The following is a 19,741-nucleotide window of genomic DNA, read 5'->3' as shown; positions in this document are numbered from 1 at the left end:
TGAGCAACGTGGTCTAGTGGAAGGTGTCCCTGCTGCTGGCAGGGGGGTTGGAACTGGATGAGCTTTAAGGTCCCTTCCAATCCAAACCATTCCATGATCTTCCAGCCTACAAGAATTGATCAAATTGGTGCCACCTATTCAGCTCCCACAGAGTTTTCACTTCCATGAAATTCAATCCAGCCTTAGAGGGGACATTTCGTTTAGAAAGTGTCACCAATTCTGCTTCTTATCTATGGTAACCAAGTGGCATTTAACCTGATGCCCGCTAAGAAACTCCCAGCACCGCGGGCTAAATAGGAACCAAGTGTATATGAACTCCAAATTCCACACATCATAGAATCATGGAATGGTTTGGTTTGGAAGGAACCTTTGAAGGTCATCTAGTCCAAGCCTCTGTCATGAGCAGGGATATCTTCAACTAGATCAGGTTGCTCAGAGCCCCATCCTGCCTCCCCTTGAATGTTTCCAGGGATGGGGCTTCTACCACCTCTCTGGGCAACCTGGGCAAGTGTCTCACCACCCTCATTGTAAAAAATTTCTTCTTTGTATCTAATCTAAATCTACCCTTTTTCAGTTTAAAAGCACTACCCCTTGTCCTGTCACTACAGGCCCTGGTAAAAAGTCTTTCTCTCTCTTTCTTATAAGCCCCCTTTACATATTGAAAGGCCACATTAAGGTCTCCCTGGAGCCTCCACTTCTTCAGGCTGAACAAATCCAACTCTCTCAGCCATTCTTCAAGGAGAGATGTTCCACCCAGCCCCTCCCCCCCAAGCCTGTAGTTTTTGTTGCATGGGGTTGTTGTGAGCCAAGTGCAGGACCCGGCACTGAGCCTTGTTGAACCTCACACAGTTGGTCCTGGCCCATTGATCCAGGAAACGACCTGGCACTTGATGACCATGAAGCATTTAAGAACAGCACTTTGCTAAGGTTCACCTGGGTTGGAGGAACCGGTGAGGGCTGGTGGGAGGTAGATGACTTTTCCAGAGCATTCAGGCGACTTTCCAACTTGAAGATGGCCATCTGAAGGTCTGCAACAACTGCGAGAATAAAGGGAAAATAAATAAACAAACCTTATCTTGTAGGCTCTGCATCAGCTCTTAAGTCAGGATAAATTTGCTCATGCTCAAAGTGGACTTTAAAAACCACCAGTTGTCCCAGTCAGAGAGAAACCTGCAAAGCTCTGATGAAGACACTGGCTCACCTGGTGCCAGACAAACTCAGGAAGGGATAAAACCCACAGAAGCAGGACCCCATCCAGTTTTGCTTCCACCTTTTTCAACAGATTCTCTTACTTACCACTGCGAAGGTTTTGATTTTCTACCTCCAGGTGAGAAATTCTGGAAAGGAGTTCATTTTGGTCACCAGTAGGTCCAGAAGAGGTTGCGTTCGCACTCTGCAACAAGGAAAAACCAAGATGAAACAAATCTGTTCACCTACTCCAAATCTCAGTGGTTCAGTGAAGCAAAAAAGCAGGGTTATGACTTCAGGGATGCAGAAAATTTAAGAGCTAAAAACAAAACCAAGGATATTTTCTCTAAAGGCTTTATAAAAAAAGAATTCTAGTTGTATAGAATGAAGAGGGGGAATTTCTCTCGAGCAATTTCAGCTGGCGCTGATGTGCAAAGGAGAAATTCATTCTCCGCAGTCTCGGATCACAAACTGCCACCAAACAAATAAAAAAGTTTGGAAGTTTCATGCTGAGCCCTTCCTCTTAGAAATTACAAAATTTAAATCTACTTTAACACATCCTGAGGGAGCAATTACACCCATCCAGCTTCCAAAGTATTTGTTTTAAACAGCAAAAGAGAACTTACTCTATTTTTCTTTTCTTTCTTTCTTATTTTTTTAAGGAATCCTTTATCTAGAAATTCCAATCATTACAGGGAAAGAAAATAAAGAGGTTTTGACATTTTGTTTTCAATGTCATTTATAACTGAAGACAATAAAGAATTTCTCCTCTTCCAAGTGCACCCTGCGTGTCATTATAACGTGATTCTCGGCTCCTGAGATCTCAGCTGTCACTTAAGATGGAGAGAGGGACATACAGGGGGGTAAGATGAGGAATACATGGCACATGGAAAGTAGGTCTGGAAGATGCCTGACCCTGAGGGAGACATGGAGCAGTGTGAGTTGCTCCTAGTAAGGTCAAAGAGACCCTTTTCCACCCATTCCAAGAGAGGCAAAAGCACCATGAGATCCATCTCCAACGCAGCCTTTTCATGGGATGCAGGCTCAGGAATGCTGAGTCCAGATCTGCAGCTTCTGGACACCAAACTGGGAGACCCTAAATGCCCTGGTAGAAGATCCTGTTATACAGGGTGAGCTATGACCATGACAACTTGGTCCATCTCTCCAAGACAAGGTTGTCCTTGCCCTCCAACATCATCTTGAATCACACAACCAGCTCCATCCGTGCACAGGTGACTTACAGTTGAGCGGCCTGACTGCCTCTTGTGACGGGCAGAAGGAGCTTCTTTACTACGTGGAACTGTCTTCTGCTGCAAAGGGTAAAAGGTTTGGGGGATGTTTGGTTCAATATGGAAGATGGAAAATGATTCCACTCATGCTGGAAGAGGCAGTTCAAGTGCAAGGAAGCAGATCCACATGCAGGACAAATTATCAAGCCATGAGATAAAGCCTCACACCAACTACACACTGAACAAAGCCCACACAGAAACAACGATCCACAAACTCTTGTCATCTTCTCGTTAAAACAGCTCATTGCCTGTAAAAAGGTCACCCAGCTGGGTGGTAGAACTAAGCTGAGATGTCTACAGCATGGTCTCAGCCTCTGCTAGCTCTCCCATCATTAGATAAAAACCTAATACCCAAGAGATGCAGAATCATGAGCAAAGCTATGGAAATTCTCATTAAATCCTCAAGTACCATTAAGGAGTCTCTCCTAGAGAGGAGTAACTCTCTAGTTACTCATCTGCACTAAGAACTTGATGAGACCCCTACATGGGCTTCCATCCTCACGTGCACCACCAGAATAGAGGCTGCTAACCATGGTGGGCTCATCACACCAAGCTAGTCCTTAACCAAGGACAAAAATTAAAGCTCAGATTAACTCCTTGGTTGACCTCTTTCTATTCTAGTTACATCACCAGGACCAAGGTTTAAGATAATTCAGTGAGAAGTGAATTCTGGCAATAGTCACATCTTGTTTCAACTCGTGATCAAACACAGAAGTTGTGTCACCTGCAAAGAGATACACAGATTTTGTTTAAATTTTCTTTTCCCAAAGCAGTAAGCACCACAGAGACTGGGCAGTTTGAAGAATCACAGTGGTTGGAAAAGACCTTGAAGATCATGGAGTCCAACCATAAACCCAACACTGGCAATTCCGCCTCTAAACCATGTCCCTCAGCACCTCGTCCACCCGCCTGTTAAATCCCACCAGGGAAGGTGACTCCACCAGCTCCCGGGGCAGCCTGTTCCAATGCTTGACCACCCTTTGGGTGAAGATGTTTTTCCTCAGATTCAATCTAAACCTCCCCTGCTGTAACTTGAGGCCATTTCTTCTTGTTCTATCACTTGGGCCTTGGTTGAACACACCCACCCCCACCTCTCTCCACCCTCCTTTCAGGGAGCTGGAGAGAGCCAGAAGGTCTCCCCTCAGCCTCCTTTTCTCCAGCCTCAACACCCCCAGTTCCCTCAGCTGGGAACTCAGCACACTTGTGCTCCAGACCCTTCCCCAGCTCCGTTGCCCTTCTCTGGACACACTCCAGCACCTCAACATCTTTCCTGTAGTGAGAAAGTCATGTTTCCTAGTCACATTTCCAAGCCAGATGCAGAAGCATTTCAGCAGACTCTGCGTTTGCCCTGGCACCTGACTATCAAGGTTGGCCATGAGGAAAAGGTTCTTGAGGCAGAGGGTGGTGGAGCACTGGAACAGGCTCTCCAGGGAGGTGCTCATGGCACCAAGCCTGACAAGATCCCAGCAGCATTTGGCCAAGGCCCTCAGGGACATGGTGTGAATGTTGGGCTTGTCCTGTGCAGGGACTCCATGATCCTTGTGGGTCCTTCCAACTCACAACATTCGATGATTCCATCCTGCACACACCATGGATATTCAAGAAGCTGCAAGATGGCTGCACCTACTCGGTGTTGTAGAACAGCTCGCTTTGAAACCCTGGCTCTCAGGGTGAGTGGATGCACGTGGCACCTCCACCCTTCTCTTCCCTGTGAGTAAAAACCTCTCAAAGATAAGAAATTTAAATGGAGGTGGTACCATCTACCTTTACACTCATCAGCTGCCATCCTGGAATCTCACATGGAGTAGGGTCAGCGCTTCTCCTCCCTGCAGTCCCACAAGAAAAACATCTACAGCTTGGCAGGAGGCCTCCAGCTCAACACAAACCTGCCAGCCTTGTGTGGTTGTATCATTCAGGAGAAGAGCTGGAGAAAATCAGTTATTTTCCAAAAAAAAACAGTGTAGATGTGGCTTGCAAGAGCAAGATGAGAAGACTTTGAAACGCTTTCCTCTGCATGAAGGTGCCAGAACATGGAAATACAACTTTTTGTTACTGCAACAGATCTTTTGAGTGGTATAAAAACCCAGGATACAAACTGTGCTGCTTGTAGAGTGTTGTGTAGCACCCAAGGAACTGCACAGAGCAAAGCAGAGCTCTACAGCACCCAAATTCCTTCCCTTTTCACCCTTCCTTTGCCAACTTGCATTGAACCTGCAGGTGAGACAAGGTGAAGATTGCAAATAAAGATAATGAAGCCCAGAGGAGACTCAGCGTTCTCAGTACTGAGTATTTAAGCGTGTGTGTGTCCATCAGGATGTGGTGATACAGGTAGGACAGGTGCTTGAGGAGCTGCAGTGCAGATATCTGGGTGGGAAGTCATCTCACCTCCAGGATGAGATGATGCCCCTCTACTGTACTAAGACCCCATCTGCAGTGCTGCATCCAGTGCTGGGGCCACCAACCGCACAAGGACATGGACCTACTGGAGGCAGTCCAGAGGAGGCCACCAGGATGATCCAAGGGCTGGAGCAGCTCTGCTGTGAGGACAGGCTGAGAGAGTTGGGGCTGTTCAGCCTGAAGAAGAGAAGGTTCCAGGGAGACCTTCTAGTGGCCTCCCAGTACCTGAAGGGGCTCCAGGAAGGGTGGGGAGGGACTTTGTCCAAGGGCAGGGAGTGAGAGAACAAGGGGTCATGGCTTGAAAGTGTCAGAGGGGAGATGGAGCTGAGATGTGAGGAAGACATTGTTTGGTGTGAGGGTGGTGAGACAGTGTCCCAGGTTGGGCAGAGAAGCTGTGGCTGCTCCTCCCTGGAAGTGTTTGTGGCCAGGTTGGATGAGGCTTTGAGCAACCTGGTCTAGTGGAAGGTGTCCCTGCTGATGGCAGGGTGGTTGGAACCGGATGATCTTTAAGGTCCTTTCCAACCCAATCCATTCTATGATTTCTCATCTACAAGTTGCTTCTCAGGTCTCTGTAGAAATGACAAGATTAATGAACAACCTACAGGTTCAACACCCACAAAATTTCGGTGACTAGTTCAGTGTTGTGCACCTGGATGGATGGATTCAGGATATCACCTACGCTGAGCTGATCCTAAACCAGGATTCACTTGCTCCTCCGTGTTGTATTTTGCACAAGTGTTTAAAAGGGAGGTTTACAACACAGTGGGGGCTCAATGTGCTTCCAGACACGGCTCAGAGCAGCGTTTAAATCAACATCTGCTGGAATTCCGATATATTTTTAGTCCTAGGCAACCTCAGGGCAGGGTGAGCCTGAGCACAGCCATCTTTTGCTGGCAATAGAGGGTTGCTTACCCCAAGCTTAAGCAAACAAGAGATTGAAGGTCTTAGATGGTCAAGCCACACTTTCAGAAATTGTGGAAAAGTTGCCTTTAGGAGACTGGGGGGTTTGCCCTGAAGTGAGGATCCCAGAATTGCCTTGATTGGAAAAGACCTTTAAGATCATTGAGTCCCATCATGAACCCAACACTGACAAGTCCCCAGCTAACCCATGGCCCTCGGCACTATGTCTACACGACTCTTCAATCCCTCCAGGGATGGGGACTCCACCACTGCCCTGGGCAACCCCTTCCAATGCCTCAGAACCCTTTCAGCAAAGAAATTCTTCCTCACATCCCATCTCAACTGCCCTTGGGGCAACTTGAGCCCATTTCCTCTTGTCCTGTCACTTGGTCCTTGGTTGAACACACCCACCCCCACCTCTCTCCACCTTCCTCCAAGGGTCTTGGACAGAGCCACAAGGTCTCCCCTCAGCCTCCTTTTCTCCAGGCTCAACAACCCCAGTTCCCTCAGCCTGGAACTCATCAGACTAGGATGTCTCAAGCTGCCAGAGATGTGGTCACCAACCTAAGCTACATGCTGCCTACAGTGTGTTTTTTTCAACGCAAAACCAAGTGCTATTTCATTTTCTGACTCAACTGTGCCAAGAGCAGCTCGACACAAGTGTTTGTGAATTTTATGAAGGACATTAATCCAAAATCCCAAAGGTCTGGAGTTCGAGATCATCATTTCAGTCACTTCAGATGCACCATCTCATGGATGGAGCTCATAGTATGGTATGGGTTGGAAGGGAACTTAAAGATCATCTAAAGATCTTTGTTTTTTCTAAGCTTCAGCCATAGTTTTTGTGCTGAACCCTCATTAGTGATACACTGACCACCGTGGCAACCTATTCTAACTATTTTGCATAGCAGAGGCACTCAACAAGCCTAGAACCACACCAAGGACTGCATATAAATTTAATTATCCCAGTAAATTAAAACACTAGGACTTCCTGCTTATAATGGGTAGATTTCTACCTTATTTGGGGTTGTTTTGGTATTTAAAAGACAGGTAGATGTGGTGCTTAGGGACATGGTTTAGAGGTGGAGTTGGCAGTGTTGGGTTCATGGTTGGACTCAATCTTCAAGGTCTTTTCCAACCACTATGATTCTACAAAAATAGAATCTAGCTTCAAAGAGCTTTCAGTATCTGGACCTCTCTATATTTTGACTCTCTAAAACATACTTTAAAAAGCAGAGACAAGAACATTTGGGGAACATGGGGAAGGACTTTTCAAAATGACAACTAATGATAAAACAAGGGGAAATGGGTTTAAACTGAAAGAGGGGAGGTTTAGATGAGATATTAGGAAGAAGTTCTTCACTGTGAGGGTGGTCAGACACTGGAACAGGTTGCCCAATAAGCTGTGGATGCCCCCTCCCTGGAAGTGTTGAAGGCCAGGCTGGATGAGGCTTTAAGCAACCTGGTCTAGTGGAAGGTGTCCCTGCTGATGGCAGGGGGGTTGGGACTGGATGATCTTTAAGGTTCCTGCCAACCCAAACCATTCTATGATTGACTGAGGAAGAAGTTAAAGAGGTCATATTTCTACGTATCAGCTGAAAGATATCTGGACAACTACAGCTAGGAGCCTCACCAATGGGCACAGCTGCAGAGTTGGCACTTCCCTCACTACGACAAGTATCTGGAGATATCAACCCTTTTCCTTTTATTTGAGTTCACCAGTTACAAAGGACACCCTGTAGATTTTACAAGCTCAGTTACAGATGTGAGGTGTAGGTTTTTCCACTCCAGAGCCCACAAATCACTCAGAACTTCATCTCAAAAAAATAAACTTATTTCATGAATGCTGAGATACAACATCCTTCCCCTCAGGTTGGTCTACCTCTGGAAACAGGGAGAGCTTAGCCATGGTCAGATACACAAAACTGCGGGGAAATGATGCTGAAGTAATAAAAGAGGCTTTCCCCTGCCTAAGACCAGCAGGATGGATCCTGGCTGGTTTCTGACAGAAGGTGTGACCATTCCCTGCACACAGTTGCCTTTCTGAATGTGGCCTCCAAACACCTTAGTGAGATCAGTGTTCTGAGGCCACCAACAACAGAAGGACAGGGACATACTGGAGCCAGTGCAGAGGAGGCCACCAGGATGATGCGAGGGCTGGAGCAGCTCTGCTGTGAGGACAGGCTGAGAGAGTTGGGGCTGTTCAGCCTGGAGAAGAGAAGGCTCCAGGGAGACCTTCTAGCAGCCTCCCAGTACCTGAAGGGGCTCCAGGAAGGGTGGGGAGGGACTTTGGCCAAGGGCAGGGAGTGACAGAACAAGGGGTGATGGCTTGAAAGTGTCAGAGGGGAGATGGAGCTGAGATGTGAGGGAGAAATTCTTTGGTGTGAGGGTGGTGAGCCAGTGTCCCAGGTTGGGCAGAGAAGCTGTGGCTGCTCCTCCCTGGAAGTGTTTGTGGCCAGGTTAGACGAGGCTTTGAGCAACCTGGTCTAGTGGAAGGTGTCCCTGCTGATGGCAGGGGGGTTGGGACTGGATGAGCTTTAAGGTCCCTTCCAGTCCATACCATTCTATGACCAGAAGTTTTCTGGGAGCTTTTCTTGTTTGACACCCATACACAAGAAACACACAAACACAGAGGTTCTGTGCTCCCAAGAGGGAGCTTGGACAGGAAGGGGAATAACAGAGCTTCAAACTCCCCCAAGAGCCACCTACCCAGTGACATCCCCTTCGTTTCCACCCCACGGGAGGGGGTAGGAAATGAGAGTTCAGTCACCCAGCTGTGTTGGACTTGCTTATGATCTCAGGCAAGTCAATCCTTCCTGTGCCTCAGGTCCCCAGCTGGGAGACTTCTCACCACCTGTGGTCTCAATGCCACCAGCTGAAGTACTGCACACGTGAACAACTCATCTAGGAAAGCGTTAGCGATGGAGCAGATGTCAACTGGAGAGATTGTTTAAAGCAGAGATGACCATGCAAAGCGAGGTGAAAGGTATGTGCAAACAAATGTTTCCAGCATCAGAGCTTTGGGACCCTCCTTTGGGAGGTACAAACGTTGCCTCAACCCTTCCAGTGCTCATTCACACATGTCAGGACAACACTATCCAGCTGAAGGAGATCTGAAACCAGCCTTGGCTGAATGTCACAGCAAAAGATCTTCCCATCCTCTAAGAGTCAACTCTTCACTTCCTACATCTTTAGACTCCTGATAATAACTCTGCATGTTCAGGTGGAAGGAAAAGCTAAATCCTGACTATAAAAACGTGTTTTGCTATTGCTCTGTAGATCACACGGTGTAAATTTGGCTTTCTGAAACATAAAAACAAAGTTTAAGCACGTTCTGAAGTTAAATCTGCTTTATGCCACAGCTGTCCAAGATTAATTACAATCCTTCAGTAACACAAGCTACAAAAACTGAGGTTTCAGACTTCTTTCTCAACAGCTCAGTCTTTCTACCTCACATATTAACACAGAAAAACCTTCAGGGGAGTCACAATCCACTTTTTGCAACACCCCAGATACCAGTTTTAAGGCCCTACGTCTCAGTCCTGACCTTAAATCCTCAAGCCCACCAAGTTTCCTTCACAGGAACAAAAAAAAAAAACAACAAAAAAAGAGAGTAGATTAATTTTTTATATTCACAACTCACCCCAACAAGTGAAGGACTTTCCAAAGGCATTTAACACTACCTGTGTGAAGAGTTCTCCAGCTCTGTTTAGGATGGGGGCTCATTTCCCTACATATTTGTCTTACTAAAGTCCAAACTAAAAGTCTTGGACAGGGGCTGATAGTCTCTACTGAAAGGTCAAACATCATCTTTCAGATCTGCACTTAAATTAAACACTTCAGGAAAATCTTCCCTAAGCTGTTGGCTGAAATACTGATACTGAAGTAAGAAACTAGCATTTAAAAAAAACTGACAAATATTTTCCTCCTCAACATGTTTTGGTTTGTTTTTAATATTACTAAGATGTCCCAGCTTTCCAGCCATTCCCATATTGTATTAGGGACCACTGAATCTAACCAAATTTAATCCTTCTATCAAATTTTCCTCGCTCTTCCTACATCCACTTCCAAGTTTCCAGTGCTGTACTGAGTATCTTAGTGGTTGCAGAAGTTGCTTTTGTGTTCAACAGGCACAGTGAGACCACCAGAGGGAAAGCAATTAGCCTAATTCCTCTACATTCACCCCAAATTTACAGCTTTCTGCTTCTTTTAAGGAGAAATGTGAAATATTCCCCGTGAGAAAGGCTCAATTCCATGTTATTGTACTGATCTAGATAGAAACTAAGGGTGTTAAATACCCCAAAGAGGGAGTTATGAGGCCAAATCACTGTAGATAAAGGATGGATACCCTCAGATGGAAGGTAGGTGGCAGGAATGTTGTAGTTCCACTGCAGAGGTTAAGAAATCAAGATATTCTGGGATTTTTCTTCACCCATTAAACCAGTCCACTTATTAATTTAAGATCTTGGCTTCCTCTTGAAAAATTCAGAGTTTTAACAGTGGTATCAGCACAAAAACACCTCCAGAAAGGATGTTACTCAACTCCTACAAGATGGTCAAGACTTAAAGAGCTAGTAGCCAAGTTGGATTCCCTAGATGCAGCAGATGGAAAAAATACCATTTTTTTGCACATACCCTAACTTGAAAGCAAAACAGGAAAGAAAAGGTGGCAGCCCAGTGTACCCCACGTGAGACATACTCCTGCTGGCAGCTCAAGGCTTTGCTACCCAGCAAATGTTATTTTAACAATGACTCATCATAACTTGTTAGATAAAACTTATGGAAACATTCCACAAAGAAATGCACAGTTGAAGAATTTTAACCCAAATCCAGTTAGTTTTATAAAAGCACTACAGGCTAGCAAGCAGGTAAAGCAGCATTCTACTACTACTACTAATACTACTCTAGTAGTAATGGTGTTGTTGATCAGATGGAGCTATGCTGGTGGTACACAGCGCTGCACACCTTAAGTCTTCTTCTCTAACTTAAAAAAAAAAACAACAACTAAGAAGCCACACAATCTATGAAGTGGTCACAGTGAAGTTCTGTGAGATGAACCACAGCTAAAAATGATTGCAGGGTAGAGCCAGCTGGTGTGAGAGAGCTTGGGTACTCACTCCGGCCAGCGATTTCTGGATATTCTCCCTGGCTCTGGCAATGTCGCGTAGGATCGTGCTGGCTCCGTTCTCCTGCAAACAGTGCAGAAAGAACCAAGATTTTCTTTTAAAAAAAGAAAAATTAAAAAATTATGAAACATGGAAAATTGGTTGAGGGAAGTGGAAATAAAAAAAATAAAAAGGAGGTAAAAGTAAGGGAGGATTCCTTCCAATGATTCAGTAAGTAAATTAAGTGTAAGAAGGAGTGGTTTTAAATCAAACAGCACTGACTGGCAATCCCTGGTCACATCAGGTTGTGTGTCCAAAAGATCATCCAGTCCAGAGCTTTTCAAATTCTTTATTATTCCCCTGAACAGTTTGGATAACTGCCAGACAGGCAGAGGGTTGGAGTCACTTCAATACTCCTCAGAGATATGTTAGGCAGCTCTTTTTCAGAGTATTACCTGTCATTGTACCCAGGGAAGAAGTGACAGCCCTAACTGAAGTCTTCTATCCAGAGAGTTACAACCCAGAGTAAAAACAACACAAGGTTTTGTTGGGGTTTGATTTTTTTTGCCCCATCCTCCTGCTGTCAAACCTTAACCTAGATTTAGGAAATTCCCCTTTTTAGGGCACAAATTCAGTTTCCATGATCCATTTGCTCCTTCCCTTTCCCAGATTACAACCCCACAAGCAAGATCTGAGACATGAAACTGCCCACAGGCCCAAAACCTCGTGTTGAATAGACCACAGAAGAGCAACAGTCTGGAGATATTCAGGTGGAGGATACTATTTTCAGGTAGCAGGAAGGTTTTAAAGAGAGTGGATCTTTTTCTTTAGCAGGGAAGTGGCTGAGAAATGGCTGAAGACTCTCCACCAGAGTCTTCACACATGCAGAACTTGTCACTGGAAGCTCCTTAGGTGGCATGAAACAGCCTGATTCTTCTATAAGAGCATCGCAGAGGTTTGCACTTTAACATCTACTTCAAGAGCTCATCTGCAGCTTCTCATCTTTATGTAAGTGTGCTAGGTGCTGTGCCACCACTCTACTGGCATGGGCAGAGAGGAACAGACAAAGAGTGTGCCTAGAAGTTATGATTTAAGCAAAAAGCTTCCCCTTCAACACTTGCCAGACAGCCATTTAAAACTCTTAAGCAGCTTTCTACATAACCAACCAAATGCATAAGCAGTTAACAGCTCTTTACACAGCAGGAAAGAGGTTCTGATAGATCTGCACCTTTTAACAGTAATAATTTGGGGCTAATATTGAAGTTTGAACTATTTTAGCTCAGGTGTGCTGCAGCAGCAACGTGCTTCCCCCCTCCACCTGCTCCCCACAACTCACCAGTACTGGGATGCAGCCTTGTGCAGGATTAGAGGCAATATTTCAGAGGGTACAAAGAGAGGAACATAATTCCTGGTCTCTTTAGAGCCATAATGCCTCTCTTCAAATACCACATCATAAATACTCACTATATCCCTTGCCAAGGGAAGTTTTGCTGCTCCAAAACAGCAGCAAAACAGCATCTTCCCTGACTGAACAGGGACAAATCAATTTTTCACCCCATGTATCACCCAGTCCAGTCAACAGAATCGCAGCTCTCAGGTTTACAGCTCAAACTGTGTCCCCTTTAGATGACAGATAGCATCCATGTCCTGTCAGAACAGCTTAAAAAGATTAACTGCTGCAACCTGTAACTGGTTCACCTGTTGTTACAAGGGTGTCTGATCTCCCAGTACGCTGGTTGTACTGGAGAAATTCTTCACAGGCCAAAGATGATGGGTGTTTCAAAAGATAAAAGGAGTCATAACTGGGGGCAGGTTTAGAGAACCTCAGAAAAGACTCTTCCACTTGTGGAAATAACACAGAAATCCACATGCAGGTGGATCATGTCCTTTCACCTGCTCTGTATGAGCTCTTAAAAGCTCCAGCACTGTGTTAAATCTCATCTGAGAAGAAGTGTTACCTGCTGGCTTGAAGAGCTGCCAACCGGCCCGTTCATCTGCTCATAGAATCTTCTCTCAGCGTCGTCATACTTGTATTTGTCAAACCAGATCTTCTCGTGCAGGAAGTAGTTGACTTCCATTTTTCTGCAGAAAGGAATAAAAAAAAAAACCCAAAACAAACCCAAAGTGAGTTCCTAAAAGTATTTAAGGTTTGCAGCTTGCAATGAGCTTGTCAGAAGAGTGTTTTCTTCCCCCATAGAGCTGTGCCTGCAGCTCTCTGCTTGGTGGTTTCTCCTCCAGTGAAGAGCTTTAAGTAAACAGGATCCTATTAAGAAAGCAGGACAATCTAATCACCCACCCATCTGCCTGGCCTGACCTGCATGTAGTGACAGAACACCACACAGGGAGGGAATAAAGCAGCTGATCTGTACCTTCTTCTACCAAAAAAAAAGCTTTCAGAGAAGGGAATCAAAAAAAGCTTTCAGAGAAGGATTTTCTAGATGTTAGAAGATGGTTTGTGTATGAGAATCAAAAAAAGCTTTCAGAGAAGGATTTTCTAGATGTTAGAAGATGGTTTGTGTATGAGAATCAAAAAAAGCTTTCAGAGAAGGATTTTCTAGATGTTAGAAGATGGTTTGTGTATGAGAATCAAAAAAAGCTTTCAGAGAAGGATTTTCTAGATGTTAGAAGATGGTTTGTGTATGAGAATCAAAAAATGCTTTTAATTCTTAAGACACCCAGCCACGGTGAAACCAAAGACTGAAGAATACGTGATGCTTCACTGGATGTACCACCAAATCCTCCTGGTAAGGAACAACCTGGCACAGTGTATCACCTGGTATCAACAGTGACCAACCTTCAGGAATCCAGATACACACACAATTTACAAAAGTCCTTTTGGATGCTGCTGCAAATTGTTTAGAAATTAAAATAATCAGTGATGCAACATGTGTGAGGGATGGATACTTATGACTACAAGGAGGAACAGCATAAAATGTCCTAACGCTGCTGTGAAATGGTGAAAGTTATTTTTCTTCAGTGCAGCAACTTCCAAAAGTTGTTTAATTTCTTAATTCTGAAGGCAAACGATGGAGCCTTTACAATAATATGAGGTTGTGCCCTTATTTCAAGCCAAGGGACAGATAAAAGAGCCCAGAGCAGTTTGAGGAGGTAGTGAGAACAAGGACAGAGCATCACAATAAAACCAAACCATCACCAGGTTCTACCACACAACACAAGAGAGAGCAACTAACAGCAACCTACAAACCCTTCATCATCTCAAAATCCCACAGCTCTCCAGTAAAAAACACATCCATGGAAGCCAACAGATGAGTCTTTTGTAAAACACCTCCTCACCTACCCATTCAGAAGAGACCAGAGGCCACCACACCATCCAGGTTCCCTAGAGTGAAGCCATTCCCCAGCACTCAAACCTTCAAGACTCTGCTTGAGCTGCCAACCAGGTTTTTTTTTAACAGATAATTCCAGTTACAGACAAATTTATGCCACATATTTTACAATGAGACATGGACTTTCCTGGAGAAGGGTGAATGACATGACCAAATATCTAGTTCTGTTCAGCTAAAGAGAAAATTATCCCAAATAGGACAGGGTGAAAGGTATGTGTGCTCTCAAGCTTGTCTGTACCCCCCTATATCACTTGATGTAAAGATCTTAAAGCTTTCCATCAAATCCTAAGAAATTCAAGGATCAAAAAGTGTCAAGAAATAAGGATTGATGCTCCAAGAACCTTTTTTTCCCCAAGAAATATCAGTCACTGCAAAATAATATCTATGCACTGGCCTTCAGACAGGCTCCCAGGGCGTTACAGGAGACTTCAGGGCTCAGGTAGTCGGACAGAAAAGCAGATTTTTAAAGCGTGGTACCATACTGCACCTCATCCAGGACTTTAAAAGCAAGTTTTTAAAATGTCTTTGTCTAGAAATCAATTGATAAATGCAAGTTAAAAAATCATAGACTGGTTTGGGTTGGAAGGGACCTTAAAGATCATCCAGTTCCAACCCCCCTGCCAGCAGCAGGGACACCTTCCACTAGACCAGGTTGCTCAAAGCCTCATCCAGCCTGGCCTTGAACACTTCCAGGGAGGGGGCATCCACAACTTCCTTGGGTAACCTGTTCCAGTGTCTGACCACCCTCACAGTGAAGAACTTCTTCCTAATATCTCATCTAAACCTCCCCTCTTTCAGCTTAAACCCATTTCCCCTTGTTCTCTCACTCCCTGCCCTTGGCCAAAGTCCCTCCCCAGCCTTCCTGGAGCCCCTTCAGGTACTGGGAGGTCACTAGAAGGTCTCCCTGGAGCCTTCTCTTCTCCAGGCTGAACAGCCCCAACTCTTTCAGCCTGTCAAAAACTATGAAAGTCATTTCTAATTTGAGAATTGAACTCTTCCTGCCCAGCTACACGCACATCAAACGAGCTAGAACTGTCCCAAAATTAACAGCAGCTTCCAGACTGAATAATTAGGCAACTCCCTCAAAAAGAAATACAACAAATACAGCACATGCTGACGCCAGATTGATGAGCTAAATTGTCTTCTGCCACCATCCCCAAGCTGGAAGTGATACTCAAATGCATTTAGTCAGGACTTGCACAGAGCTCAACGACCAGCTTAGGTGCTTCTGCAGGAGAATTGGGGATTAACGCTTCTCTGAAGGACCTTGGGGCATTTTAAGAGGAAAAACAGCACTAATTTCTCAAATTCTGTTTAAAACATGTAATTACTCCCTCCAACTTCTCACTTTTATGGCTTTCTGTACAGGAATACAGAAAGGAGCACAGCCCCAGGCTCCCCACATGTAAAGATGGGATCAAACCTTAGCTCACCTCCCAGCCCTGACTTTAAACCCTTAAAACCTCTTGGCACCACACAAATATCACCTTTAGCCACCAACATTCACTAAAAGAAGGGGAATTCTTGAGTTTCCCCCAGTTACCCTGCCCACAAACAGGTTCCCTGGCTCAGGAGAAGCTTTCCCTACAGCTACACACACACTTGGTCCTGCAGGAAAAAAAACCAGACAGACTCTTGTCTTCTACACATGCAAATTCTTTCAGTTCAATCCTGACCCAGCACTTTTGCACGTGTGTGTTACCCCCAAAATAAACTTCTCCTACTTTGTTTCTGGTGTAGGTAGGTTTGAAGCATAAGCAGTTGGTTGGGAAGGTTTTACTACTTCAGATTCCTGTGTTCCCTCTCTTGCTCTTGCCATTTTCAGAGCCTCGGCTGCGTAGTATCGCGACTCAGCTCTGTCGTACGTGGGTTTATGAAGCCACACGGTTTCACTGTCCTCGTGGAGAAAAAAGCAGGTAGGTGGAGGTTGCTCATCATCACTGGAAAGCAAAGAGTTGGTGGTAATCTCCACGTTTTGGATGTTCTCTTGCTTTCCAATGTTTCCAAGGTCTTTGCTTTCCAGGTCCTTCTCATCCTGGTGGTGGTTCTTCAATGCTTCGTGGCAGCTGTGTTCCTGTTGTCTGTTTTCGCCCGATGGATGACCATCAAACATGTTCTCGTAGAAGCTCTTCTCAGCATCATCATAAAAAGGTTTCTCTAACCACACCTCTGACATGAGAGCCTGCAAGCTTGAAATCTGAGGTTTACCATTCACCGTCTGGTGTGTGGAGTCGGGTGAATCGGTAACAACGGAAGAAGCAGAATCAGCAACGACATCTGGAGCTAAACTTGGAGTAGCAGGAGTAGGCAGAGCTGTAACATAACCCTCATCTGGTGTTCTCAACCCAACGTTGCCAACATTTGACCCCACAGATGGGATGGGCAGGACATTTGGAGGAAGAAAGAACTGAGATTTTTCAATAAAAGCCTCCTCAGCTTTATCAAAGTCAAACTTGTTGACCCAAACACCCTGAACAACGTGGTGACAGGCGGAGAGATGACCATGGGAGCAGGGTAGGGCTGCTGAAAGCATCCTTGACTTGGGAATATCTTGGACAGCTTTTGATTCTGCCACTAAAGGGGACTGCTCAGAAGTCAGTGGAGTCTCACATGTCTCCTCCAGCTGAGAATCCACCAGTTTTTTCCTGTACTCGCTCTCAGCACGATCATAGAGAGGTTTGTCAAACCACACGTGGTCAGCTAACAAACCAGTCAGGACAGAGTCTAATTTAGAAGCCATATTTTTAGGTTTTGGAGAACGTTTTCGTTTCCTTTGTTTCTTTCCATTCTTTCCTTTCTTCGAATCTCCTTTAAATTCACTTTCAACTGAGGAATCATCATTGCAAATTCCATTGACAGCTTCTACCTCTTGGCATTCCTCCGGAGCAGCAGCGGCAGCAGCCAACATCGCTTCTCTTTCGTAATGTAATCTCTCAGCTTCATCGTATTTGTGTTTATCTACCCATACTTTTTCTACTGGGCAGGAAGGTTTCCTTGTCCTCATCTTCCCAAGAGTGGCAGCATTAAAAAAATAAGCACAACAATGTAGTTGCAACAAAACTAAATGCATATTATCAAGATTTTAGTCATGGCTTAAGTAATTTAAGGGTTGTCGAAAGTTATCGTGCCGTTATTATTCATGATAAAGAGCATTTTAATATGATTTTTTTTTTTCCTTCACTGTAAATTTTTAACTCAAAAAAATTAACTGCCTTAATACATCCAGTTTCCAAAGACAAAGAAGCTTCCTCCTAAAATATTTCTGCTGTTCTGACAAATATTCTGCACGACACTATTTAAAAATAAAAGCATTTCAAATTTCGCTTTTGAAGACAACTGGCAGTAAAAATGTGTATTTTTTTTTTATAGTTGTGTAGATAAAATGTTGAGGGACATGGTTTAATCAGGGACTTGTTAGTGTGAGATTAATAATTGGACTTGATGATCTTAAAGGTCTTTTCCAAACGAAGCAATTCTGGGATTATGTGAAAAAAAAAAAAACAAACCAAAAAACCCAACCCCAAACCCCCAAAAAACCCCCAAAGTTTTGTTCAAATCCCTGATAATGTAGAAGATCTTTTTCCAATTTAGTAGATTAGCTCTTAATTAATCATTAGTTATTCTCAACTAGGCACTGATTTGAGAAAAGAGGCTAAAAATTAGCAAGATGTCCCAATTCTTGAGTATTTTTAGAGGTCATTGCTCACACCTATTTATGTTTTACTACTAGAAAACCAGCAGATGGAGCTGGCTGAAAAGCTATAAATTCATTTTTCTTTAAAACTCCAGTAATTAGTAAATTAAAATTGACCAAGAGTTGGAGATTTCATGATTAATTTTAGCTTATTTAAAAAAAAAAATTGATTGAAATAAAAAATATTGCATCTACTTTGTGTTTTCCTGCCCTAGTCATAATTTAGAAGGGAAAAAAATCAAGTAGTTTCAAGAATGTGTAGATTGGAAATGGTATAGGAAATATTTTTCCAAACACAGAATTCACTGTACTGCTCAAATATCTAATGAGTAGGTCGTGCCAAACATGACTACATGGTTAGATTAAAAAAAAAAGAGTCTGAAATGAATTATTTTTAAGGTATTTCTCTCTTTTTAGGTACCAAGAAGCTGCAAGTTTTAGAGCTACGTAAATAAAATTCATATACAGCTGAAATATCCTCCAGAATTACAGTTCCAACCATTCCTGGAAGATTTTACAAGTTTCAAGCTTGACAGCCCACGAAAAATAATATTATTACAAGTAAATACTTTTGCCTTTTAAAACTTTTGATTTAAATTTATATATTTTAAAATATTAAAGCAATGTAATAGTATATTTCAATTCTAAAAATTACTAGGAAAAGCAAAAGTAGATCACCTTCTTCTTGGCTTTTTAAAATTTCAATTTAAAGTTATATAATTTAAAATATTTGTCCTGGTTTTTAGCTGGAACAGAGCTGGGTTTCTTTTTAGTAGCAAAAAGCAATGTAATAGTGTATTTCAATTCTAAAAATTACTAGGAAAAGCAAAAGTAGATCATCTTCTTACTGGATTTATGAAACTGTTCCTCCACCAGCTACTGCAAACATCGTGGTACAGCTAAAAACATTTAAAAATACCTAAATTGAAACTTATTTTAAAGACTTTGTTTTATTTTACACCCTTCTCTTGCATTTTACACCAGTTGTAAAGCAATAAACCACTTCTTACTACAGACAACTATTAACAAAGCAGTGTTTAAACTGGTTAAATAGATATGAGGCAGCCTCACCTTCCCAATTGTCGCAGCCACTGGATAAATAATTTAAGATATTTTTATATTTTATATATATATTATTTTATATTTTATACATGGCAAACAGCATCCTCCTTTAAAAATAAAATTAAAATTAATCTTTACAGGAGATGCCAATTTAAATGGGATTTTTGGAGAGTAACAAGACAACTTCTGCTAGAGCAATACCTGCATTTCAATTGTTGGAAAGACTAGAAAAGAAGATTAAATGATGGAAATTAAAAGTATTGTGCACAAAGGCTTTGCTTTGCAGCACACATTTTTTTTACCAGAACAACCATCTGGATCTAGTGTAGCAAAATCCAGAGGAAAAGCAAAATACACAACTGAAATTGCCCAGGGAGGACAATATATTTGAATTTTGAGGATAATGACTCCTAAAACAGAACATCAGATTTCTGCTTTTGCTTCACATGCTTTGTCTGGCTCCTTATTCAGAGTCATTTGAGTTATCCCAAGGAAAAATTAATAGTTTATAGGCCTTTATTGAAAATATTTCATTAATGCAATGCAGGTGGTGTTATACTCAGAGGTTATAACTTCAATGATTTCAGGAAGGTGTAAATTATTTACAAGAATAATTGGAACAAGAAACCCAACACAGCTCAAACTGTTACACCTTGAGATATTTAATTTGCATTATAGCTATTAAAACACAAGCATTTGACAAAAACAAAACTAAAATTGGGTGCTTTATTTATTTTTTTAATATAATTTAATATAATT

General features: G+C 43.2%; 1 protein-coding gene across 1 annotated transcript; it reads right to left on the bottom strand.

The window, feature by feature from the left end:
• Positions 1 to 933: 933 nt before the first annotated feature.
• Positions 934 to 17,230, bottom strand: LOC104518951 (uncharacterized; the record flags this gene model as incomplete). The annotated part of the gene is made up of 7 exons (XM_029084954.1): positions 16,837 to 17,230; positions 16,526 to 16,776; positions 15,951 to 16,444; positions 12,838 to 12,961; positions 10,892 to 10,960; positions 1,297 to 1,393; positions 934 to 1,037 (listed from the first exon to the last, which is right to left on the bottom strand). Coding segments are annotated over exons 1-7 (1,533 nt in total), but the record flags the coding sequence as incomplete, so codon positions are not given.
• Between the last annotated feature and the right edge of the window lie 2,511 nt (positions 17,231 to 19,741).

Source organism: Antrostomus carolinensis, unplaced genomic scaffold, assembly GCF_000700745.2.
Source record: "Antrostomus carolinensis isolate BGI_N321 unplaced genomic scaffold, ASM70074v2 scaffold1185, whole genome shotgun sequence".
Lineage (NCBI taxonomy): Eukaryota > Metazoa > Chordata > Aves > Caprimulgiformes > Caprimulgidae > Antrostomus > Antrostomus carolinensis.
The sequence above is the reverse complement of the archived record's forward strand: the minus strand, read 5'-3'. Positions and strand labels throughout refer to the sequence as shown.